At 41.4% G+C, this 26,746-nt stretch overlaps 1 protein-coding gene across 5 annotated transcripts in view; it reads left to right on the top strand.

Annotated features, from left to right (window-relative positions):
- Nucleotides 1-26,746, top strand: part of atp8a1 (ATPase phospholipid transporting 8A1) — a 373,263-nt gene that overhangs the window by 173,820 nt on the left and 172,697 nt on the right. For all 5 annotated transcript variants that reach the window (XM_059989113.1, XM_059989114.1, XM_059989112.1 and 2 more), the window contains one exon: nucleotides 17,994-18,099. In XM_059989113.1, coding sequence (XP_059845096.1) covers nucleotides 17,994-18,099 — 106 coding nt within the window. The remainder of the gene's footprint in view (nucleotides 1-17,993; nucleotides 18,100-26,746) is intronic.

Below are 26,746 nucleotides of genomic sequence, written 5' to 3'. Positions count from 1 at the left end.
GAAGGAAATTATAGGCCAGTTAGCCTAGGCCGATGTTGGAGTCAATTGTTAAGGATGTGGTTTTGGTGTACTTGGAGGCACAGGACAAAATAGGCAAAACTCACCATGGTTTCCTTCTTGTGTAACCCCCTGGGTCGCCTCAGGCTCGCTCAGCTCGTTCTCGTCTAGGGGGAGCAGCCTTCGGCCCCGCCAAACTGGGTAATCAGCTGGTGTGGATGCTGTGTGATGTCCCCGCCTCGCCCAGAAACAGACAGTGCACCATATGCGATTAAATGAGTACAATTTATAAAGGTTACTATAACTAAGTGATTAATAACGATACAGTATATATGAAGAGAAAATTAAAGAAAAGGCGCCAAACTTATCAAAGTCCAAACCACTTCGTGCACAGCCGTTGGAGCTCAATTACTGAAGTCTTCTGGCCACCATTCGATCCCCTCCGAACTCCTCGACTCGCAGCTCAGGACCCTCCAGACTCCTCGACTCTCCAAACAGCTCAGGACCCTCCGAGTGGTCAACCAAGCACATCTAGCTTCATCCCCCCCCCCCCCCAGAGAATCTCCCGGCCTCGGACCCCTCTTTGGGGTCCGATCCTCGCCCAGCTTAGAGCATTGCGTCCTCTCTCTCGACCCCCTCGCGCCGATCTGCCCAAAAGCCCGTCAACAAAAGCTTACAGACTCAGAAGAAAGAACATTAATCCCCATTTGGTTTACAAAGGAATACCATTCTCGTTATCAGTAAATTAGCATTCCTGTTAGTTAACAAAAGGAAACCCTTTCCCAACAGTAACAAAGAAAAAAAAAACCCCCTTTACACTTGCCTGACAAATCTTTTGGAATTCTTTGAGGAAATAGCAAGCAGGATAGACAAAGGAGAATTGGTGGATGTTGTGTACTTGGATTTTCAGAAGGCCTTTGACTAGGTGCCACACTTGAGGTTGCTTACATGCTATGAGCCTATGTTATTACAGGAAAGATACTAACATGGATACAGCTATGGCTGATTAGCAGGAGGCAAAGAATGGGAATGAAAGGATCCTTTTCTGGTTGGCTTCCGGTGACTAGTGGTGTTCCACCGGGGTCTGTGTTGTGACTGCTTCATTTTACGTTGTATGTCAACAATTGTGGCCTAGTTTGTGGATGATGCAAAGATCAGTGGCGCAGCAGGTAGTGTTGATCAGAGGCTGAAGAAGGACTTAGACTAATTTGGAGAAGGGGTAAAGAGGTGGCAGAAGTGTCGGGAAGTATATGGTCATGCACTTTGGTAGAAGAAATAAAATCACAGACTTTTCCAAATGGGGAGAAAATTCAAAAATTCATGGTGCAAAGAGATTTGTAAGTCCTCATACAGGACTCCATAATTTACAGGTTGAATTGGTGGTGAGGAAGGCCAATGTAATGATGGCATTCATTTCAAGGGGATGAGAATATAAAAGCTAGGATGTTATATTGAGCATGTATAGGCACTGGTGAGGCCTCACTTGGAGTATTGAGAGCAGTTTTGGGCCCCTTTAGGATGGAGTAATTGTTGGAGAGGGTTCAGAGAAGCTACATGAAAATGATTCCCGGAATGAGAGGGTTATCATATGGGCAGCAAACGAAGGCTCTGTGCCTGTACTCACTGGAATTTAGAAAAAGGGGGAGGGGGGGATTCTCATTGGAACCTAACAAGGATTAAAATGCCTAGACAGAGTGAAAGTGAAGAGGATGTTTCCTGCAGTGGGGGTGTCTAGGACCAAAGGACACAGCACAGAGGGACGTCCATTTAGAACAGCAATGAGGAAGAATTCCTTTAGTCAGAGGGTGGTAAATCTGGAATTCATTGCCGCAGGCAGCTCTGGAGGCCAGGTCTCCTGGTGCATTTAAGGCAGTGGTTGATAGGTTCTTGATTAGTCAGGGTGTGAAAGGTTATGGGGAGAAGGCAGGAGAAAAGGGTTAAGAGGGAAATGGATCAGGCATAATGAAATGGAAGAACTGACTCGATGGATCGAATGACCTAATTCTGCCCCCATGTCTTATGGTCTAACTTCTTAAAGTGGTATATTTGGACTGAGGACCTTACTAATCAAGAAATTATCAACCTCCCCTTTAAATATATGCAATAATTCAGTCTCCACAGCCATCTGTGGCAATAAATTATCTCGCTAAAGCAATTATCCCTCATCTCTGTTCCAAAGGGACGTCTTTTATTCTGAGGTTGTCCCCTCTGGTCCCAGACACTCCATTATAGGAAACACATCAACTCTGTTCCAAACCTTTAAAAACTTTTGAATATTGAATGAGATCCCCTCTCATTCTTCGAAACTGAAGTGAGTGCAGACCGAGAGCCACCAAGGCTCCTCCCCCTTACATTACCTCTTCATTCCTGGGATTGTTATCATGAATGTCCTCTAGACCCTCTGCAATGCCAGCACATTCTTCAAAGTTGAAAGTAAATTTATTACCGAAGTGCATATACATCACCACAAACAGCCCTGAAATTCATTTGGGCATATTCAATAAATCCATACTGGAATAGTAAGCATAATAAAATCAATGAAAAAATCCACTATCTTGGGCATTCCGCCAATGTGCAAAAGCCAACAAACTGCAAATACAAAAGATTTTTTTTTTTGCGTGTCACACCAGACAGTCAGCCATTGTTGTCTGGTGCATGGTGTCAGGAATGGTCTCCTTTCGGATTAACCAGGTCAGAATATGAACGTTCCCGACTCGACCCTTGTATTCTTTACAAGGCTGAGTGGCTAGCTCGACGCTCAACCTGATACAGATGGAAAGCGTGCTCGGGGGTGGCCCGACTGGGATTTGAACTCGGGAGCCTTCACCCCGGAGTTCGGCGCTGATGCCATTGTGCTACCAGCTGGCCACAAAAGAATAATAACAAATAAACAATAAATATCGAGAACATGAGATAGTCCTTGAAAGTGAGTCCATAGGTAGTGGGAACATTTCAATGATGGGGCAAGTGAAGTTAACCCCTTTTGTTCAAGAGCCTGATTGTTGAAGGGTAATAACTGTTCCAGAACCATGTGATGTGAGTCTTGAAATTCCTGTACCTCCTTCCTGACAGCAGCAGTAAGAAGAGAGCTCGTCCTGGGTAGTGGCATTCCGATGATTTCCTGTGGCATTGCTCAATGGTGAGGAGGGCTTTAACCACGAAGGAATGGGAAAATTCTACTTTTTCTGGGATTCTTTCATTCCAGGGTATTGGTGTTTCATACCAGGCTGTGATGAAGCTAGTCAATGTTCACTCCACTACACATCTATAGAAGTTTGTCAAAGTTTAAGATGTTAGGCTGAATCTTTGCAAACTCCTAAGGAAATAGAGGTGCTGTCGTGCCTTCTTTGGAATTGCAGTTACGCACTGGGCCCAGGACAAGTCATCTGGAATAATACGGAGGAATTTAAAATTGCTGACCCTCTCCACCTCTGATTCTCCAATAAGGACTGGCTCATGGACTTCTGGTTTCCTCCTACTGAAGTAAATAATTAGCTCCTTGGTCTTGCTGATATTGTTATGCCACTACTCAGCCAGATTTTCTGCCTCCCTCCTTTATGCTGATTCATCACCACCTCTGATTCGGCCTATGACAGTGGTTTTGTCAGCAAACCTGAATATAGTGTTGCAGCTGTGCTTAGCCACAGAGCCATGAGTGTGAAGCGAGTAGAGCAGGGAGCTAAGCACACCTGCGCTGATGGAGATTGTGGAGGAAGTGTTGTCGCCAATCTGTACTAATTGATTTCTGCAAATGATGAAATCCAGGATACAATTGCACAAGGAGGTATTGAGGCTAAGGTCTTGAAGCTTATTGATTATGTTTGAGGGGGTCGTGGTATTGATTGCCCAGCTGTAGTTGATAAAGAACATCATGATATATGACTTTGCAGTCTACATGTTCCAGGGTTGATAGAAGAGCCAATGAAATGGCATCTGCTCTGGACCAGTCACTTCCATAGGCAAATTGGAATGGATCCAAGTCATATCTCAGCCAGGAGTTGATATGTTTCTTCACCAATCTCTCAAAACACTTCATCACTATGGATGCAATTGTTACTGGATGATAGTCATTGAGGCAGGTTACCAGGTTCTTCTTGGGCACTGGTACAATTGAAGCCTGCTTGAAGCAGGTAGGTACTTCAGATTGCCAGAGCGAGAGGTTAAGGATTTCAGTGAAAGCACCAGCCATTTGATCAGCGCAGGTCTTTAGTAGTTGGCCCGGTACCTTGTCTAGGCTGGATACTTTCTGTGGGTTCACCCACAGATGCTTGCACGTCAGCCTCACTGATTAAAATCACAGGATCATTGGGGACTGTGGGAATTTGTGATGGTTCCGGTCAAAGCAAGCATGGAAGGCATTGAGCTCCTTGTAAATGAAGCTCTGTCGTCATCTATGTTGCTTGATTCAACTTTATAAGAGGTGATAGCATTGGAGTCCTGCCACAACTATCGAGCATCCTTCATCAATTCAAGTTTAGTGCAGAATTGCCACTCTGCCTATTAGATGGCTTTCCGGAGACCTTACCTGCACCTCTTGTAACTTTCTTGGTCGTCAGGCTTGAAAGTCTCTGATCTGGCCCTCAGCAGATTATGAATTTCATAGTTCATCTCAGGCTTCTGGTTGGGGAATGACTGAATGACTTTCTGGGAGCACACTCCTTCACAACTATCTATTGTCACATTTGGTAAAGTCCATGACAGCGGACTTGGATCTCAGATAAAGGGCTCACAATACTCCGAGTGCTGTCTGGCCAATGTCTTATAAAGCCTCAGTACTACACCCTTGACTTTATGTTCTCATCCTCTTACAAAGAATGCTTACATTGCACTGGGCTTCTTTATCACAACACAACCTGCAATTTAGCCTTTAAGGAATCCTACATAAGGATTCCCCAAGTAATTTGTACCTCTGATTTCTGTATTTTCTCCACATTTAGGAAATAGAATACACATGTATTCCTTCTACTAAATGCATGACCATAGGGAGTGAGTCTTTACTGTGGAAGACACCAGTGCTATGCTAGAAATTTAAGTGTCAGGAGGCAGAAGTCAGTGTAGTTGCTATTAGTAGGGAGAAGGTTCGTGGAAATCCAAAAGGTCTGAAGGTGGATAAGTCACCTGGACTAGATGGATTGTGCCCAATCATTCTGAAAGGTAGCAGAAAAGATTGTGGAGGTATTGGCAGTGGTCTTTAAAAATCATTAGATTCTGGATTGATTCCAGAAGACTGGAAAATTGCAAATGTCACTCCACTCCAAGAAGGGAGGGAAGCTAAAGACAGGAAATTATAGGCGATTTAGCCTGAATTGAAGATGTCGGAATCAATTTTTAAGGATGAGGTCTCAGGGTACTTGGAGGCACATGATAAAATATTCCAAAGTCAGCATGATTTCCATTAGGGGAAATCTTGCCTGACAAATCTGTTGGAATTCTTTGAGAAAATAACAGGTAGGAAGGAAAACTGAGAGTTAGCTTACCAATAAAATCTGATTTATTACACAACATTCAATCCAGAATTGTCTTTTCCCTTTTAGGCTCAACCGCAAAAAGCCATGTCATGGGCATTTAAAAATTCCTTCTCTTGGGATCCAGTACCACCCTGATTTTCCCAATCTATCTGCATATTGAAACCACCCCATAACTATCATAACATTCCCATTTTGACATGTCCTTTCAATTTCCTGTTGTAATTTGTTCCCCACATCCTGGCTACTGAATGGAGACCTGGATATAACTCCCATTTGTGTCCTTTCACCCTTGCAGTTTCTTAACTCTACCCACAACAATTCTACATCTTCCAATCCTTTATCACCTTTTTATAAGGATTTGATTTCATGTTTTACTAACAGAGCCACCCTACCCCCTCTGCCAATCTGCAAGCCCTTTCGATATCATGTGTATCCTAGATTTTGGCTCCCAACTGTGATCTTTTTTCAGCTATGACTCAGTGATACCCACAACGTCATTCCTGCCAACTTCTAACTGCTCTACAAGATCATCTGCCTTTCGTATCTTGTGTGCATTCAAATATGTCGGTGTAATCTATCCCACGGAATGCAATTTTGCACTATCAACTGCCTATCCTTATTGTATCACTACACACTGCATTTACTGTATACCAACTGCCCCGTTCTCTGCCTTACCACTCCAGCCAATTAGTTTGAACAGCTCTAACCAACCTGCCTTTCAAAGATCTTAGTCCCCCTCAAGTTAGGGTGTAACCCATCCTTTTTGTACAAGTCACATCTTCCCCAGAAGAGATCCCAATGATCCAGAAATCTGAAACCCTGCCCCCTGCACCAATTCCTCAGCCACATGTTCATCTGCCAAGTCATCCTATTCTTTTTCCCTCTGGTGCATGGCACAGGCAACAATTCAGAGATTAATACTCTTTTGGTCCTGCTTTAGCTTTCATTCTTCCTAACACCCTATATTCTTTCTCATCCCCTTTTCTACCTACAGAATGTTGTTGGTACCAATATGTGGCACCACTTTGATTTGCTCACCCTCCCTCTTTACAATGCTGCGGACCCCTTCTGAGACTTCCTTGATCCTGGGAGGCAACATACCGTCTGGGTATGTCTCTATCATGTCCACAGAATCTCCTGTTTGCTCTTGAATCCCCTATCAAGACTACACTCCTCTTCTCCCCACTTCCCCTCTGAACCACAGAGCCAGACTCAGTGCCAGAGGCTTGACCACTGCAGTTTTCCCCTGGTAGGTCGTCTCCCCCCCCCCCCCCCCCCAAACACTATCCAACCTTTTACTGAGGAGATCGGCCACAGCAGTGCTCTGCACTGGCTGTCTATTCCCGTTCCCGCTCTCGACAACAACTTAGCTACCTGCTTCCTGCAACTTAGGTACACCTATTTATCACCTCTCCATTTTCCAGTATGAGCCAAAGGTCATCCAGTTGCAGCTCCAGTTCTAGCATGGTTTGTGTAGAGCTGCAGCTCGATACACTTCATGCAGATTAGTTATCTGGGAGGCTGGAGGCCTGCATCTTAATTGAACACTCATCGATCCTGGACCCATTCTCACTGCACTAGCTATGCTGGACTGGTCAAAGAACACTGAGGCTGTCTACAAGAAGGGTCAAAGCTGTCTCTATTTCCTGAGGAGACTGAGGTCCTTTAACATCTGCTGGACGATGCTGAGGATGTTCTACGAGGCTGTGGTGGCCAGTGCTATCATGTTTGCTGTTGTGTGCTGGGGCAGCAGGCTGAGGGTAGCAGACACCAACAGAATCAACAAACTCATTCATAAGGCCAGTGATGTTGTGGGGGTGGAACTGGACTCTCTGACGGTGGTGTCTGAAAAGAGGATGCTGTCCAAGTTGCATGCCATCTTGTACAATGACTTTCATCCACTCCATAATGTACTGGTTAGGCACAGGAGTACATTCAGCCAGAGACTCATTCCACCCAGATGTAACACTGAGCATCATAGGAAGTCATTCCTGCCTGTGGCCGTCAAACTTTACAACTCCTTCCTCGGAGTGTCAGACACCCTGAGCCAATAGGCTGGTTCTGGACGTATTTCCATTTGGCATGATTAACTTACTATTATTTATGGTTTCATATTGCTATATTTCTTCACTATTCTTGGTTGGTGCGGCTGTAACGAAACTCAGTTTCCCTCGGGATCAATAAAGTATGTCTGTCTGTCTGTAACAGACAAAGAAAGATAGAATCTTACCAGAAACCTGCCTGGAGCTTTCACCTTTACTCAACTAGCCCTGAAGCTAACCACTCTGAACATTGTCCACTCACACTTTGGCTGCTCTGCTTAAACTTAACTACTTTTTAATTGACTTTTAACAGTTGACGATCTGCTGCTATCAGGTCTGCTAATTACAACTTCACGTACCTTCTAACTACAATTGGTGGATCTGATTGCCTTTAATAGGTTAGATTTAAACAAGCAAAAATGTAAACGGGTTTGATTCAGAATGAATCTCATCACTAGAATAGTAATAGAACTATAGAACTTCTTTGATCACCATGCTGCTTGGCACAGTAGCAAGATACTTCGAGTTGTTTCTTCAAGGCTTCAACAACACAAGTTCAATTACTACCATTGAGGTTGACTGTATTAAATGGGTACTATATAAAGGTCCCTGCTGTAGGTGCGTGATAAAACCAGGGGTTGGGGAGTGGAAGGAATCTTGAGGAGAAGGGGTTACAGGGAAAATTTGAGGGGGAATGAGATGGGTCTAAAAGCCAGCAATGAACCAAATGACTTGTGCAAGAATGTGAAGCTGCCTTTCGTTTGTCCATTAACTGTCTATTGTCACATTTAAGTGTTTTGAACATCTGCATTGTGCGTCTGTGCTATCTTGAGGCTACTTAGTTTTAAATGAAGTTTTCTACTCTTTACCCATTTTAGATCCAAAAAAAGCTTCAGTAATTAGATTTTATTCCTAATGTTTTCAAACTGTTACATTCCATTACTTTATTACATTGAATAAATGGATGTTTAATTTTCAAAAAAAAAAATCTGCAGATGCTGGAAATCCAAGTAATGCGCACACAATGCTGGAGGAATTCAGCAGGCCATGCAGCATCTATAGCAAAAAAAAAAGTACGTATTTTTCCATAGATGCTGCCTGGCCTGCTGAGTTCCTCCAACATTTTGAGGATGTGTAATATTTTTTATATTTGGGGGAAAAATTATGAGAAGCTTGCTAATTTTTAATTATATTTGTCGTCCCTATTTCTGTGGTCTAATTTGAGCATTACAATGCATTCCCAGTCTATGTAGTTCAATGTCTGGTAAATCCAACTATCAGGTCCTTCCTTTAACCATGACGGTGAAATTTGAGTTTATTGTTTATTTCCATCATTTTCATGTATCAACAATTCCAATCGATAGTAATTCACAAGGGACCAATTTGATATACAGCTATGGTGTAGAGTCACAGTAAATACCGAGTAAACCTATTGGTTTACTCCTGATGAAGGCTTTCGGCCCAAAACCGTCACTACCTTCTCCCATAGATGCTGTCTGGCCTGCAGAGTTCTGCCAGCATTTTGTGTTTTTATTTATTTCCAGCATCTGCAGGTTCACTCGTGAAACCTATTGCTTTTGATGTTTAAACTGTACCTTGAGTGTTTGGGTAACAGAAGATTTGCCCTTGCAGAATCCACAAATCACATCCCAAAAATTTGATGTACTGAATGAAGTTTACTCTAATGGAACATATGGACAAAAGTAAATACATGCACTTTATTTTTTTAACTCTCATTTCCTGATGCATGCACAGATGACGCAGTTTCACATGGCATAAAATCACAATACAGACTGTTTTCTGGGACCAAGCCTCCATCTGCCCTAGTAAGGTGCAGATCACCTATATTGAAGCACAATCAGATTTAAAATCATTGGCATATGTCATGAAATTTATTGTTTTGCCGCAGCAGTGCATTGCAATACATAATAAAACTAAATTAAATAAATATATATTAAAAATATTAACTGCTCGTAAGGAGAGGGAAAAAAAGAGGGGGGAAAATACTGACTTAATATACCTGGGTTTATTGTCCATTAAGAAATCTGATAGCAAAGGGAAAAAAGATGTTACTGAAACATTGAGTGTGTATCTTTTGGCTCCTATACCATCACCTTGATGATAGCCATGAGAAGAGGCCATGTCCAGAGCCACTGAAAGATACAACACAGAAACAGGCTCTTTGGTTCATCTAAGCCATGACAAACCATTTAAACTGTCTACTTCCAATGACCTGCACTGGGACCATAGCCCTCCATGCCCCTTCCATCAATGTACCTATCCAAACTTTTCTTAAACGTTGAAATCAAGTTTGCGTACACCCACTTGTACTGGCAGCTTGGTCCACACTCTCACAACCCTCTGAATGCAGAAGTTTCCCCTCATGTTACCTTTAAATTTATCAGTTTTCACCCTTGCCCTATGAGCTCTAGTTGTAGTCCTATCCAACCTCAGTAGAAAAAGCCTGCTTGCATTTACTCCCTCTCAATCTTCTAAGTTCCAGGGAATAAAGTCCTAACCTATTCAGTCTTTCCCTATAACTCAGGAACTCCAGGCCCAGAAACATCCTTGTAATTTTTTTCTGTACTCTTCCACCCTTATTTGCACTTGTTCTGTATTGATGGGAGTATTTAATAATGTACGCTGGCTTTTTGAGGCATCACCTTTAGAAGATGTCCATGAGGCTGGGGAGACTAGTGTCCATGATGGAGCTTGCTAAGTTTACAACTTTCTGCAATCTTTTCCAATCCTGTGCAGTGGCCCCTCCATACCAGATATCATTATCATTATCATTATCATTATCAGATGCAAGTGATTAGAGTGCTCTCCACTGTATATCTGTAGGGCGTCTTTGACAGACCAATTCTTCTCAGACTCCCAATGAAGTACAGCCATTGTCATGCCTTCTTTGTAATCACATCAATATGTTGGGCCCAGGATTGATCCTCAGAAATGTTGTCACCCAGGTACCTGAAACTGATCACTCTGAAGACTGGTGTGCATGCCATCGACTGCTTCTTCCTGAAGTCCACAATCAATTTCTTGGTCTAACTGACGTTGAGTGGCAAGGTTGTTTCTGCAATACCACTCAACCAGCTGATCTATCTCACTCCTATACACCTCCTCGTCACCATCTGAATTTCTGCCAGCGTTAGCTGCATGCCTATTGTTGGGCTGTCAGCAATTATTAATTGTTGACAAATCAATACAGAATGTCATGAACATTATCATGCTAATAATGCTTTAGAAAGGGGCATTGATTGCATTTGAATCATTAAAAAGCCAGTTTTGCGATCTGCTTTTCAATTAAGTTAAGCTACATCCACATTATGCGTTCTTAAAAATATCTCTGTCCACATTGAAATGGAGATTTCAGTGAATCTCCTCCTACTGCACATGCGCAGGACACATCTACCGAAAACAAGTGACATGTTTGGTGTCGAATGTCGCCATGATAGACGGTGCGTGTTTGTTCAGTTACAGACTAGAAAAACTTAAATGACGAGCAGCTGTTGGCTTTCGTGCAGGAAGATTTCAAAGTTTAAAAAAAACAAATACTGAAGCGTATGGAGGCAACTGACAGGGCTGACGACGAATATTGAAAAGCTGACTAACTCTGTTGCATTAATAAAGCACCTTGTTAAATGTGTAAAACATGTCTGCATCAGTATTATCTTGTATTTCCATACAATGTTACATTAGGATGTTACACATCTATTGTTAGAGAAGTACTTGCATAAATGGGTAAACCACCTTCATACAAGTAAGGACAGAAAACAGAGCAAAGTGAGTACAGTATACTTATTTATTCAGTAAGTTATGGGTCAAAGTATTTGGTGAGTATATTTCTAACTCTTCTGGCTTCAGCCTCGTTACCTTCTGTTCTGAAATTGTTACGTTGCGTTCAAGAAAACAATGAAATAGCACGCTGCTGTCTGACAGCGTTTTCAGATTTCTCCGCTTATCCCATCCACACTGATCTGCCCGAGCAGCATTTTCAAAAATACCCACCCGGAAAGCGTTTCTGAAAAGCTCCAGTTTCGGGGGATGAAAACGCCGTTTTAGTGTGGATGGAGGGTAAAAACGAAGAGAAAAAGCTTCGGTTACAGGTTTATCTGGTGTAGTGCGGACGTAGCCTCAGTTGCTTCTATCTATTTGATTTTGCAAAAATGCAGATATTTTAAGCTGTAATATGCTCTGTAATTGAAAAAGACAATGTAGTTGTCAAAAGTTGAGAATAAAAATTTAAATGTATCATAAACTTAAGCAAAATATTAAAATTCATTGCAGTCATGTCAGTTAGACTCAGAGATATTGTGCCGGAAAAATTAACAATTCCATGTATTTTCAACAAAACCCCAGGTAGCAATCAGGCCACCGATTTCTAAAGATTGCACAGGGAGGAGGTTCAAAACAATGCGCCAATCACTGATGCTAGTTTCTAGATTTTGTGTTTGACTGTGTGCATGTGAACTCCCAGGCTTTGATCCTAGTGCTATGAAGCAAATGGTATTATCTTCATTATCTCAGCTGCAAAATATAGAACAACATCCCAGGAAAATATCTGTCATTGGTTAGCCAGTTACATGTCTGATAGAAAGGCATCATTTATTTCTATGATTAACTGGCTATTTCTGAAAATCGTACATGTACAAGCACTGAAACAGTGAGCACTTGCAGTTCACAAATAATATGAATAACAGCACAGTTATGCTGAGGACTATAAAGTATAATCATTGTTCCATTTATTCACTTCAAGTTCTTTCTCAGCAATCTGTTATCACCATACGGCCAGATTCTTCTCATTACACCTGCTGTCCACTTGGCAAATCTATTTTCTCTCCTTCATTTTTGTGTTTCCAACAGTGTAGAGAAGGAAATGTTGAGTTTTTAATAAGATCAATATCTCTGAACTCCATTTGTAGGATATTAATTTGAAAAACAAAAACTGCAGATGCTTGAGATTTGCAATAACTGAAAGTACAGATATAATCAGCAGGTCAGGCAACATCTGTGGGAAGAGAAGGTAGAGGTAAGGTTTCAGAATGAAATCCCTTCATCAAGATCAGTGATCCATACCTCCCTGAGTTCTTTGAAGCAAATCACTATTATTGCATATACACAGTGGCATGTAATATGTACAAGAGTATTTTGTTCATATTGGAGATGCGTCACTTACAATGTCAATATTTATTATCTAATTGCTAGTGAGCTGCTGCTTTTAAAGAGTTGCTCTCTTTATGGAGATGATGCTCCCATGTGTTGATGTTAGGGACCTTGAGGATTTGGACATAGCGGTAATGAATAGTCGTATTTCTGAATGATGTGTGTTGTGGAAAGCAATGGCAAGTGATGATGTTTCTATGTGCCTTGTTGCCATTTTCCTTGCAGTTGACATTGTGAATTTGAAAGGCACTTGATTAGTAGAAGGAGGTACAGTGCCTTTTGCAGATGGTACAAGGTGCAACTACTGTGGGGGGAGAGTGGTGGTCATCAAATCATAGAAATCATAATTTTTTCTGATGCATGACTGAGTAATCAATTTGGGTTTTCATTCGAGCATACTGCTTTAATAACCACTAAGTGCCAAATGTCATGGAGAGACAAAAACATTACATCCTGTTAGCTGCTAATGGAAGAAGGGAATGATGGCACAATTGTTTAAACTACAAGACCAAGTGCAGAAAGTAGCTAAAGACTCTCGGGGTACTTAAATTCAATTTGTTAAATCATCAATCTCAATTACGATGAAAAAGACTAGATTTTTGTAGCATACAAATTGGAGAAGGACATTGGTTCCATCCCCCTTGGATGCAATTTCAAGACCTTGTTGTGTTCCCGATACAGAGGCAAATGTTCTCCAGCATATTCTTCTTCAAAGAGATACGTGGGATTCTTGTTCATTTGAAGTCATTGAATAACTCTTCTGTAGCACCCCCTAGTGCTACATTGATGTATCTAACTGGGTTTCATTTCAGTTTCTATCCAAGTCTCAAACTTGAAAGAATACTGGCACTATATCTAATGAAGCTGAGGTGTAAATAAGAGATGCACACCTTTTTTATTTACCTGTTTTGCTTATTTTGCTGACAGTCAACACTGATGCATCTTTGGGATATGTGGTTAGCTCACTGCTCTACTCTCTCTATACCCAAGACTATGTTGTAAGGCACAACTTAAATGACGTCCATAAATTTGCTGATGATGCAACCCTTGTTGGCAGAATCTCAGATGGTGATGAGAGGGGCGTACAGAAGTGTGATATATCAGCTAGTTGAGGGGTGCTGCAGCAATAACCTTGCTGTCAACATCAGTAAGACCTAACCGATTGTGATCTCCAGGAAGGGCAAGACATATCAGTCCTCAAAAAGGGATCAGAAGAGGAGAGAATGAGCATTTTTAAGTCCTGGATGTCAGTATCTCCAAGGACCTAACCTGGAACCAATATATCAATGCAGCTAAAAGGAAGGCAGAACAGGGACCATATTTCATTAGGAGTTTGAGAAGATGTGGTATGTCATCAAAAACACTTGCAAATTACTACTGGTGTAATGTGGAGAGCATTCTAACTGGCTGCATCACTGTCTGGTATGGGGAGGCTACTGCAAAGGATCAAGGTAAGCTGCAGAGAGCTGTAAAATTAGCCAGCTCCATCATGGGTACTGGGTATCCCTGTCATCTTCAAGGAGTAGTGCCTCAGAAAGTCAGTTCCCATCACTAAGGACCTCCACTACTCAGGACATGCCCTCTTCTCTTTGCTACCATCAGGAAGGAGGTTCAGAAGCCTGAAGGCAGACACTCAACAATCCAGGAACAGCTTCTTTCCCCTTGCCATCGATTTCTGAATGGACATTGAACCCATGAACACGACCTCACTACTTTTTTTTATTTATTTCTGTTTTTGCACTACCTTCTTTTAACTGAACTATTTGATGTACATATATACTTAATGTAATTCAGTTAATGTTTTCTATATTTAGTATGCATTGCATTGTACTGCTGCCAGAAAGTTAACATGTGATTCTGGCTTTCTAGCATGTTATTCTGTTACTTGAGCTCTGAATCTTCCAAATCTCTATGTAAACAGACTTACTAGTAAGAGACCATTGAAGAAACAGTGGGATTGTATATAAAAGTTATGTATTTAATAAAACAAAACTGCTGCCTTTGATGATATCTCAAATAAGGAGTATAAATTTGCTCTGAATTCCATGCTGCTATATGTCTTTGTATAAAGATATCCATATTGAAGTTTGTGGTATCAATGGAAGCCGCTTCCTGTCTGACATCTCTCTTCACAACATTTTACATAGAAACATAGAAAATAGGTGCAGGAGTAGGCCATTTGGCCCTTCGAGCCTGCACTGCCATTCAGTATGATCATGGCTGAATCCAACTCAGAACCCTGTACCTGCTTTCTCTCCATATCCCCTGATCCCTTTAGCCACAAGGGCCATATCTAACTTCCTCTTAAATATAGCCAATGAACCGGCCTCAACTGTTCCCTGTGGCAGAGAATTCCACAGATTCACCGCTCTCTGTGTGAAGAACTTTTTCCTCATCTCGGTCCGAAAAGGCTTCCCCTTTATCCTTAAGCTGTGACCCCTCGTTCTGAACTTCCCCAACATCGGAAACAATCTTCCTGCATCTAGCCTGTCCAATCCCTTTAGAATTTTATACGTTTCTATAAGATTCCCCCTCAAACTTCTAAGTTCCAGTGAGTATAAGCCTAGTCGATCCAGTCTGTCTTCATATGAAAGTCCTGCCATCCCAGGAATCAATCTGGTGACCCTTCCCTGTACTCCTTCTATGGCAAGAATGTCTTTCCTCAGATTAGGGGACCAAAACTGCACACAATATTCTAGGTGCGTTCTCACCAAGGCCTTATACACAATATTAGTGCAATTAATGCAATGTCAAATATGGGTACAAAAAGAGGAAAAAAGTCTTGGTGGGCTATAAAAACAGAATAAAAATAAACTTAAGGTGAGTCATTTTTTAAATTACAGTCGGCACTCCTTATCCGCGGGTTTCGCATGCGCAGATTCAACCAACCGCGGATCAGGAAAACCCGGAAGTTCACTCTCCAGCACTCGTTGTTTGAGCATGTGCAAACTTTTTTTCTTGTGATTATTCCCTAAACAATACAGTATAATAATTATTTACATAGCATTTACATTGTATTAGGTAATATAAATAATCTAGAAATGACTTAAAAGTACAGGCAGTCCCGGGTTATGAACAAGTTCCGTTCCTGAGTCCGTCTTTAAGTCGCATTTGAAGTCGGAATAGGTACATCTGGTATTATTTAGCGTCAGTTAGTCAAACGTTTGTCTTAGTTATATGGTATATATTTTACCTTTCTATGCATATAAAACACTTACGAAACATATATATTTCAATAATTAAACCACTGTGTTGCTTAGTAATAATTGTAGCTTTCATCGGAGCAGGGCCTTTCATATTCTCCATTAAAATTGTTCCGATCGTTGACTGACTGTAGCCTAACGCTTTTCCAATGACCAATGGCATTTCACCTCTTTCCGATAACTTTATTACTTCCACCTTATTTTCAATCGTGATCATGATTATTTTCGTGAACAGAAACACTGCAGATTCAGAGTGCGCCGTGTCCTAAAGACAGGTTATATAAGGTCCGGGATTCCGCTGGGTCCTAAATACCACCACATTGAGACAGGTTAAATAAGAGACGAGCATCTGCGTTTTTTTGGTATCCGCGAGGGGTCCCAGAACCAATCCCTTGTGGATAAGGAGGGCCGACTGTATATGAAACACTAAACTTCAAATGTAGTTTTTTTTGTACCTGGGAGTTGTTTGCAATAACGAAAATTTAACATACCTTGAAAAAGATACAAATGTTGTGCATAAGGACTGATTTGCTCTGGCCAGTTTAATCCACATTTGAGACAAGTTTGGCATCCCCATGTTTGGTGAATCAGATGGCCAGGAACTGTTTTTGCACAGCATCACAGGAAAAGAGTTTCTCCAATGGCTGCTTCCACATTATTATATTCACTGATTCAAATATAGTTGTCGGAGGCTTGGGGATCAGATCGAGATCTAGGCATCTAGAGCAGTAATAGTAGCAACAGTTGAGGCTCTAACACTAGAAATCCAAAAGGGAAGTATCAAAAAATGCTTGTAAGTTTCAATCAATTTTTTCCCTAACTTTCCAAGTTAATTATCAGTTTCTCCCAGTAACTATGATATTTTAGTTTTCAAGCTGAATATATTAGTTGTTTTTTTGTTGCTTTGATGTGTTTTCCACATGTTGATGTGACCTATAATTTAATAATCATTCTCAATTGACTTAGCCAGATTTATATTTTTAAATAGAATGGAAACTGTTGTACAGGTAATTTGACTGTGTCAGTTCCATTAGAAAAATATTTCACTTTGCTTTATGCCATCTGTGATGAAGTCCTGAATTGAAGCAGTTTTGCCAGTTACATCTGATTAGTTACTGTTGGAGAAAAAATGTGGTGTATGAAATTTCACAGAATTTTAATTTCCCACTGCAAGCAATGTACTGATTTTCTCGTAAGAATTTTTGGTTAAATGTATTTTTCTACTTTGCTGTCGATGTGCATTTCTATAATCTTTATGCTGTGTTATAAGTAAATGAACTAAGGTACAGTGGTTGCGAAACCTCGTTACTGAGTCATTGGTAGAGGTTTCTGAAGTCTAAGATTTACAGTGATGAAAACAAATGGTCCTCTCTCATATCTTTCCAAAAAAAGGAGTTCATCCACTAAAGCTCTAATTATCCCTCAATTTTTTTGGATTTTGTTTTTAACCTTGGCTTTGGGTTACCTTTGATAAGTAAGTGCATGGATTTACACCAATACTGTCAGACCTCACATTTATCATGTCCTTATGGTGTTCTAAAGCCAACCCACCCAAAAAATGCTGCTGAGCACAGCAGAAAAGCGAAAGCTGATCCTCGTACACTGAGGTTTCTTCGAAAAAAATTCTCTTCAAACATACCATCTTCCCAAAGGTCAGATGAGCTCTAATCTTTAAATAAAAATTGCAATAGCCTTTGAATTATTAGTAACACTCCGTTCCCTATCAGAGAAATCATATTAATTTGATCATCATTTAGAATTTTTTACTTTATTTATGAAGGGCATGCAGAATTACTATGCCAGATACAGTATTAAAAATAGTTAATTCATATTAAGAAAGACTGAACATGCTGAAGTTTCTTTCTCTGCTTGAGTTGAGGTGAAATGATCTGTTAAAGGTTTCCACAATAATGAAAAGAATTGATAGAGTCGCTGTATACAGTATATAACATTGGAAAATTTGGTGTATTTGCTTTCCCAGATGAATTGAGCATGGAGTGAATAATAATACAATTATAAGCCATTTTCTTTTGAGAAGTGAAGTATATGCATGACTTTTTTAAATCCAGCTTACGTTTTCTTTTCCTGAGAGTTGTTAATCTTTCTTAACATTTTAGCCCACAGCGCCTGTCATCTGTGAATTTTTAACAATGATGGCAATTTGCCATACAGCAGTGCCTGAGAGAGATGCTGACAGGATAATCTACCAAGCCTCATCCCCAGGTGAGAATTAATACCAAACAGGTCAGATTAATTACACCATATAGCTGTATTATAGCTAAGAGCCTGTGCATTTTCTAATATGTGGTCGCTTACAGCAAAGTTGTAACTAATTTGATATGATTCAGCATGATTTGTCTCCACACTTTTCCAATCACAAAGTTGTAAATGTGATCAAAACACAAGACCTCAATGTGATAATTAAACTAAATTTATGGTGGGAATGGACAATTTTAACAAGTTGAGCTGCCACCGAATCTATTTTGGGCATTCTAGCAGTTGTATTAACCCTGAATTTGAATGGCTGAAACCCGTCTGTCTATTTGACAGATGACTTGTCAGGTCATGAGAGCAATCATCAGGAGATCCACATATGGAATGATGCTGTATCAGTGTAACAGATCAAATGACCATCAGATTTAGGAGCAAAATTAGTCCATTTGGCCCCACAGGTCTCCTCAGCTGCTCAATCATGGCTGATAAATTTTTCAATGCCACTCTCCCTCATTCTCCCTGCAAGACTTAAACCCTTGCCAATCAAGAACCTAACAGTCTCTGCCTTAAATATACCAAATGACTTGGACTCCACAGTCCTTTATTGCAACAAACTCCCCAGGTTCACCCTCTGACTAAAAATATTCCATTTCATTTCGGTTTCAAAGTCAGTGATCCTATGCAGAGATAATGCAACTTCACTGGAATTGTTTTCTTTTAAACAAATGAACATGAAAGGCAGATTTTCATTGTTGTGAAGATCCTATCTCACTTTGAAGATGAGTCTTGCAAATTGTCTGAGTTATTTATGTGAATAACATTAATTACAGTTTAGCGGAAGCCACTTTTCATTAAAATTAGATAACTGCAGATACTGAAAATCTGAATTAAAACAGGATGGAGGAACAACATCTTGTATTCTGTCTGGTAGCCTCTAACCCTGATGGCATGAATATAGATTTCTCCTTGCGGTTTAAAAAAATTCCGTTCCCCACCCTTAATCCCCACTCTGGCCTCTTACCTCTTCTCACCTTCCCTTTCTCCTATTCCACTCTTCTCTCCTATCAGGTTCCTTCCTCTTCAGCCCTTTACCTTTCCTACCCACCTGACTTCACTTATCACCTTCTGACTAACCTCCTTCCCCTCCCCCACCCTTTGATTCTGGTGCCTTTCCCCTTCCTTTCCAGTCATGAAGAAGGGTCTCATCCTGAAATGTTAACTGTTCATTCATGTCCATATGGGCTGCCTGAACTTGAGTTCCACCAGCATTTTGTGTGTGTTGCTTAAATTGAATTACTGGAAATGCTCAGCATGTTGGATTGTATCTATGAAATGATACACTAAACTTTTCAACTCAGAGACCTTTAATTGAAAGTAAAGTGAGTTGTTTTGAGAAACCTTGAGGATGCGATCAGTGAAAGGCTTATTTAATACTGGAAGGTGAACTCGAGCATTACCTTTTTGATATTTAAAGCATCCAGCACTTGCTGCATTTTGATATTCCCTCCCACATTGAAAGTCTACCATTTTTGTGTTTTAGTTCCGCTTCCTTGTACTTACTCATTATTTGTTACCCGTTTTGACTGTCCAGTATCTTGGCTCAGTTATGCTAAATGTGTTCCAATCCATTGAGATACAGTACGACTGCGATTGCCATTATGTATCAAGATAACTGGACATGAGTTTGTTATTTGTATCGTTGGTGCCTGGAAGTTCGGAACTCTTCAGGTCTCTGCTTATCAGTTTAACATTGTTGAAGATGTGGAAAAGATGAAACATCTTTTATATTTTTCCTTTAACTTGCAGTGAATTAACCTCATCCAAATTGTTCACTGTCCTGGTTTACTACTGATTGCACGTTGGCAGGTTTCTCTTTGGTCCTTAATCTTACGTCATGTGCATGATACAGGGTAATGAATTTAGAGCAAGGAGTTTAATGTGGGAGAATGGCATTGTAAAATTTATCAGTCATGATTGAGTGGCCGAGCTGGGACTCCGTATATTGGCATGAACTGAAGTAGCGTTGCTTGTGTGATTGTTAGCACTGTGATCTAGTTGTGACATGCAGCTGTTTCAAGCAATTGACATTATTCAGCTATCTTGAGGTTTACTTTGTTAAGCAAAATGTTTGTATAAGTTGGTACATATTTTCATTAACATTTGTACAATGGACTATGAGATCATTTTATGACTACTCAAGGTGGCATATTTTTGAATTCTGTAGATTATTTCTGCAAGTTTTGGATTTTTTCCAAGTTATTAATACCTAGTACACTTATGGCATTACAATGACATTTATTATGCTATAAATGCACTTGTTATTGGTTCCTTGGAACGAATCCATTACATGCATGAGTAGGTGATCATTCTGCAAAGTAGTTTTATCTAGATTTATCTAGATGCACCATCAATAACTCTCAGAGATGGGAGGTGAACAATAGGCTTTTATTAGCAGCAAAAGGGAGCACGGGATCTCGGAGACTGAGGGAGGAGCAGTGCCTCCAATTGCCTTTATACAGGGGTCTGTGGGAGGAGCCGCAGGAGCAATCAGCAGAGGGGCGTGTCCAGACAGATATACATAGTTTAACACACAGCCATATAAACAAATCAGTTGTACATAGAAATGCACCTTTAGTTAATTATTTCTAATGCAAATAGGAACTCTCTTTGGAAGAGCTCAAATAGTGCTTGCTAATTAATGAGCAGTGTGCTCGAATAGAAGTCGAATGCCCTTGCCAATCCTTTGCAAGTCCTTGTATAGCAGTATCATGGAAGTGCCTTCAATAAAATGACAGCAGTTCAAGAAGGCATCTCTGCCCCCAAAGTGAATTGGGCATTGGAGATAAATACTGGCCTTGCAGCAACATCCACGTCCCAAATGTAAATCAAACTGAAGTAGACGTTCAGCCAGAGGCAGGTGAATCTATGGAGTTTGTTACCGCAGAGGGCTGTGGAATGTATTGATAGGTTCTTGTTTGGTAATAATGTTAAGGGGAGAATGAGATGAGAAGGAAACAAAGTTAGCCATGAGTAACTGGCGGAGCAGACTCAGTTTGAAATGTTTGAAATACTCAGCAGATCAGGCAGCATTTATGAAGAGAAAAGCAGAGTTCAGCTTCAGGTTGACCTGTCATTTGTTCTTTGACACGCAGAATTTAATACATTTCATGATTTGCTTAGCCACCTATCTCAAAAAGAAAATTCCCTAGTTGTGTCTCAGGTTCTAGAGTGGGTTGGTATTTTGTAACTCAGTTCTTGAGATGTGAATCTTGTACTAATCCATACTTTTCCAAAATAAGATTACCGCATTGCTGATCTTGGGGGTAATATGACAAATCGACAGTATCTTTGCAAGTGGTCACTTAATAGTAAATTGCAACTCAATTTACGGATTTTTTTAAATTGCTAAACAGAAAATAGATGGATTTGTTAATTCCCATTTTTTAAATGTCATCACCAATAGATCTGAGATTGTTTAATGTCATTTCCAGCACGTAAGTGTAAAGGAGAACAAAATAACTGTCACTCTAGATCTGATGCAGCATATAAAAAAGCACTAAGATAAAGAACTAAGATAATAAAGTGCAATATTTATAATTAATACGATATCCTGTGTATATATAGATTAATTATACGCACATAAATTAGACCATAAGACAAAGAAGCAGAAGTCGGCCATTCAGCCCATCGAGTTTGCTCCGCCATTTCATCGCAATTGACACTCGGTACAGGAATGTCTGTACATAAGGGGACTGATAAGAAATTATAAAGTAATAGTGTTGATGGATATGGCAGGGTGGATTAATAGGTGGAGGTGTTAATCAGCCTTGCCGCTTGGGAAAAGTAACTGTTTTTGAGTGTGGTGGTCTTGGTGTGGATGCTAAGTAGTTTCCTCCCTGATGGGAGTGGGACAAACAGTCCACGTGGGTGGAATCCTTCATCATATTACTGTCCTTTCTCTGGCACTTTTCTGTATATACAAGTCCATCCTCGATGTTGGGTAAGTTAGGTCAGTAATGGATTGGGCAGTTTTGGCAACCCACTTTAAAACCTTCGTGTAAGCCACAGTTCAGTTTCCATACCATGCAATGATTCAGCATGCTGGGATGTTCTCTACTGTGCATTTGTAGAAGGTTGTGAGTGTTGATGTGCATAGTACAACTCTCTTAAGCCTCCTCATCGCCTGTGTAGGATGTGTCTGGGGTCATGAGAGTTCGTGTGAAATGGGCACTCCCAGGAGTTTGAAATTCCTTGCAGTTTCATTGTTGTGGTGTCATAGAAAAGTACAGCACAGAAATGAACCCTACTGTCCATCCAGTCCGTGCTGAAAGATTTGAACTGCTTACTCCCGTAGACCCGCACAGGTAGCACAGCTTTCCAAAGCCCTCCCGTCTATGTACTTGTCCAGCCTTCTTTTAAACATTAAGATCGAGTTCGCATACATCACTTATGCCGGCAGCTCGTTCCACACTCTCACGACCCTCTGAGTGAAGAACTTTCCCCTCAAGTTCCCCTTAAATATTTCACTATTTACCCTTAACCCATGGCCTCTGGTTGTAGCCCCACACAGCCTCAGTGGAAACAGTCTGCTTGCATTGACCCATCTGTACCTCTATCAAATCTGCTCTCCATCTTCCACATTCCAAGGAATAAAGCCCAACCCAGTCAATCTTTCCTTATACCTCAGGTTCTCCAGATCCAGCAACATCCTTGTAGATTTTTCTGTACTCTTTCAACCTTATTTACATCTTTCCTGTGGATAGGTGACCAAAACTGCACACACAACTCCAAATTAGGCCTCATCAATGCTTTATGCAACTCCAACATAACACCTCATCTCCTGTAGTCAGTACTTTGATTTTTGAAGCCCAATATATCAAGAGGGGCGTGAGTGACGCTGTTACAGCTTGAGGTCTTCTGAAGTTCAGAGTTCAATTCCAGTGCAGTTCTGTAAGGAGCCTGTGCTTTTGCCCCATGGATTTCCCCCCGATGCTTCGGTTTCCTCCCACAGTCCCACAATGAACTGGTTAGCAGGTAAACTGTTCATGATTAGGTTAGGGTTAATCAGGTGCACCGGGGTTACCGGCGTGGTGCGAGGCTCTGGAAGGGCCTACTCCGCACTGAATTGCTAAATAAGTAAATAGTTCTAAAGTTGTAGTGTTCTTTGGTATTGGGGTGATGGTGGCTGAATTGAAGTATGGGGGGGGTGGGGGAAGGTGCAGCAGCCTGGAGAAGTGAAGTGCTGAAGATGGTAGTGAGTTTGGGTGCACACTCCCTGAGCACTCGGCCTGGGATGATGTCTGGCCTGGCTGCCTTACGGGGGTTGACTCTCTGCAGATTTCTTCTCACGTCTGCTGCTTTTGCAGGCAGTGGCTGCTCACCTGGGAGAGTGCTGGCTTCCATGGCCAGCTTTGTGTTGAGTGTATAACAGTGGGCTCAGCACACAGCCCTGGGGAGGGAGAAGCAGCTGTGCATCTGGTTCGGACATCCAACACTTAGATGCACGGTAATGTCTTTAGATTGAGCAGTGGGAGGCTGAATTTCACAAAATAATATTGATTTTTGTTTTTCTCTCTCCTGGATTATTCTGAAATGCTAGGACCTGTCTGTAAGACTGTCTTTTATTTGCCATTTAATACAGTCTCAATAATGCTGGGGAATGAGGGATGACTTATGGAAATACAGTATTCAAAATTGTGTGAGACATAGATGAGGTGGATGGTAAGTCTTCTCATCAGATAAGGGAGCTCCCAAGAAATACAAGTAAAACACATCTAGCCTGGTCCACCTCTCCCTACAAGTAAAACACATCTAGCCTGGTCCACCTCTCCCTACAAGTAAAACACATCTAGCCTGGTCCACCTCTCCCTACAAGTAAAACACATCTAGCCTGGTCCACCTCTCCCTGCAAGTAAAACACATCTAGCCTGGTCCACCTCTCCCTGCAAGTAAAACACATCTAGCCTGGTCCACCTCTCCCTACAAGTAAAACACATCTAGCCTGGTCCACCTCTCCCTACAAGTAAAACACATCTAGCCTGGTCCACCTCTCCCTGCAAGTAAAACACATCTAGCCTGGTCCACCTCTCCCTACAAGTAAAACACATCTAGCCTGGTCCACCTCTCCCTGCAAGTAAAACACATCTAGCCTGGTCCACCTCTCCCTACAAGTAAAACACATCTAGCCTGGCCCACTTCTCCCTGCAAGTAAAACACATCTAGCCTGGTCCACCTCTCCCTACAAGTAAAACACATCTAGCCTGGTCCACCTCTCCCTACAAGTAAAACACATCTAGCCTGGTCCACCTCTCCCTGCAAGTAAAACACATCTAGCCTGGTCCACCTCTCCCTGCAAGTAAAACACATCTAGCCTGGTCCACCTCTCCCTACAAGTAAAACACATCTAGCCTGGTCCACCTCTCCCTACAAGTAAAACACATCTAGCCTGGTCCACCTCTCCCTACAAGTAAAACACATCTAGACTGGTCCACCTCTCCCTACAAGTAAAACACATCTAGCCTGGTCCACCTCTCCCTACAAGTAAAACACATCTAGCCTGGCCCACTTCTCCCTGCAAGTAAAACACATCTAGCCTGGTCCACCTCTCCCTACAAGTAAAACACATCTAGCCTGGTCCACCTCTCCCTGCAAGTAAAACACATCTAGCCTGGTCCACGTCTCCCTACAAGTAAAACACATCTAGCCTGGTCCACCTCTCCCTGCAAGTAAAACACATCTAGCCTGGTCCACCTCTCCCTACAAGTAAAACACATCTAGCCTGGTCCACCTCTCCCTGCAAGTAAAACACATCTAGCCTGGTCCACCTCTCCCTGCAAGTAAAACACATCTAGCCTGGCCCACTTCTCCCTGCAAGTAAAACACATCTAGCCTGGTCCACCTCTCCCTGCAAGTAAAACACATCTAGCCTGGTCCACCTCTCCCTACAAGTAAAACACATCTAGCCTGGTCCACCTCTCCCTACAAGTAAAACACATCTAGCCTGGTCCACCTCTCCCTACAAGTAAAACACATCTAGCCTGGCCCACTTCTCCCTGCAAGTAAAACACATCTAGCCTGGTCCACCTCTCCCTACAATTCAGGCCTTTTAGTCTTGACAACATCCTCTAAACGTTTCCTGCGTTCCTTCCAGTTTAACTACATCTTTGCTGTAAAAAAGGGTGACCAAAACTGAACACGGTACTCCACGTGCAGTTTCACCGATGGTAACTGCAGCATTACATCCCAGCTCCTACACTCAGTGCATTGACTGATGAAAGCCAGCTGGATAAACACCTTTATTCACCACCCTCTCTCCGAGTGATAGTGCTCTGAACAAACTATGCACTTGTACCCCAAAATCTGTCTTTGCCATTACATTCGTGGAGGGGGGGGGGGGTAGATGTAGGTTAAGAGAGGAAATATTTAAAAGGGCAACTGTTTCATATAGAGGAATTCATTGAGACAGGAGACAGGTACAGTAGTATGATTAAGAAGCTCTTTGATGAGAATGTGGAGAAGTGGGGCTTAGAGGAATATGGGCCAAATGCAGGCAATTGAGACTAACTGGATAGGCAGGATTGTTGGCATGGACTTGTTAGCCCAAAGGACCTGCAAATAACATTTACTACTCCAAGGGCTAATAAATCTTGTCTAATCTCTTATTCATAATCATCAATTATTCATAAATGAAGCTGGTCTCTCATGTTACATTACTTCAGCACCATAAAGTGAATAAGTTTACATGTCCTGGTTTTTGTTTAACACAAGAAACCTGTGTTCACTTTGATCTTCAAGAACACTTTTGATGAATAGTTTAACTACATAGAGCAAGAAGGATAATATTACTCTCCCCATCAAGTTACTTGTCATTTCACATTGAAGAAAGGCAAGCTACTAGGTGGTATTTGAGGTATTGAAGCCCAACAAGTAGACAAATGTTAGATTAAACTCAAAAGATGAGGATTGGAATAAACTGATTTAAGTGGATAATTGAGCAAAATGTAGACCTGATCCAAAGGCTGTTTATCTAAGCATTATTTAACCCAAATGTATATAATTGCACATCTTAACACTGGATATTAAATCAGCAGAGTCAGCTTGAAAAGCTTACTACATAATTACTGAAGTTGATTCCAATATCCCATTATTTTGGCTAAAAAAAAATAACAGCTGAAGCTATGAGTGAAAACCTCCTATTCTGTCTGGCTCCACCACAACAAAACTTTTGAGATATCAAAGGGGACACAGATGTCTTGTGGATTGTTAGGTTAATTGGCAACTGTAAATTTCCCCAACCATCAAATTCAGTGGTAGAATCTAATGGTGGGAGCAGTGAAGATTTGATGAAAAATAAAATTAGTATCACTGCTTGATAGTTGGTATGGATTTAGTGTGCTTTCCTGTCCTATGACTTTGGCTATTTAGCTAGCCAACCATCTGAACTTGGTATGTGTTTTCACGAGATCACAAGACAAAGGAGCAGAAGCAGGCCATTTGGCCCATCGAGTCCGCTCTGGTACTCCACCATGAGCTAAACTATTCTCCTGTCTAGTTCCAATTTCCGGCTTTTTCCCCATGTCCCTTGATACCCTGACTAATTAGATACCTGTCAATGTCCTCCTTAAAAACCCTCAATGATTGGGCCTCTACAGCTGTA

The sequence above is a fragment of the Hypanus sabinus genome, chromosome 14, assembly GCF_030144855.1.
Source record: "Hypanus sabinus isolate sHypSab1 chromosome 14, sHypSab1.hap1, whole genome shotgun sequence".
Lineage (NCBI taxonomy): Eukaryota > Metazoa > Chordata > Chondrichthyes > Myliobatiformes > Dasyatidae > Hypanus > Hypanus sabinus.
Note: the sequence above shows the minus strand (reverse complement) of the source record. Positions and strands in the feature narration are given on the sequence as shown.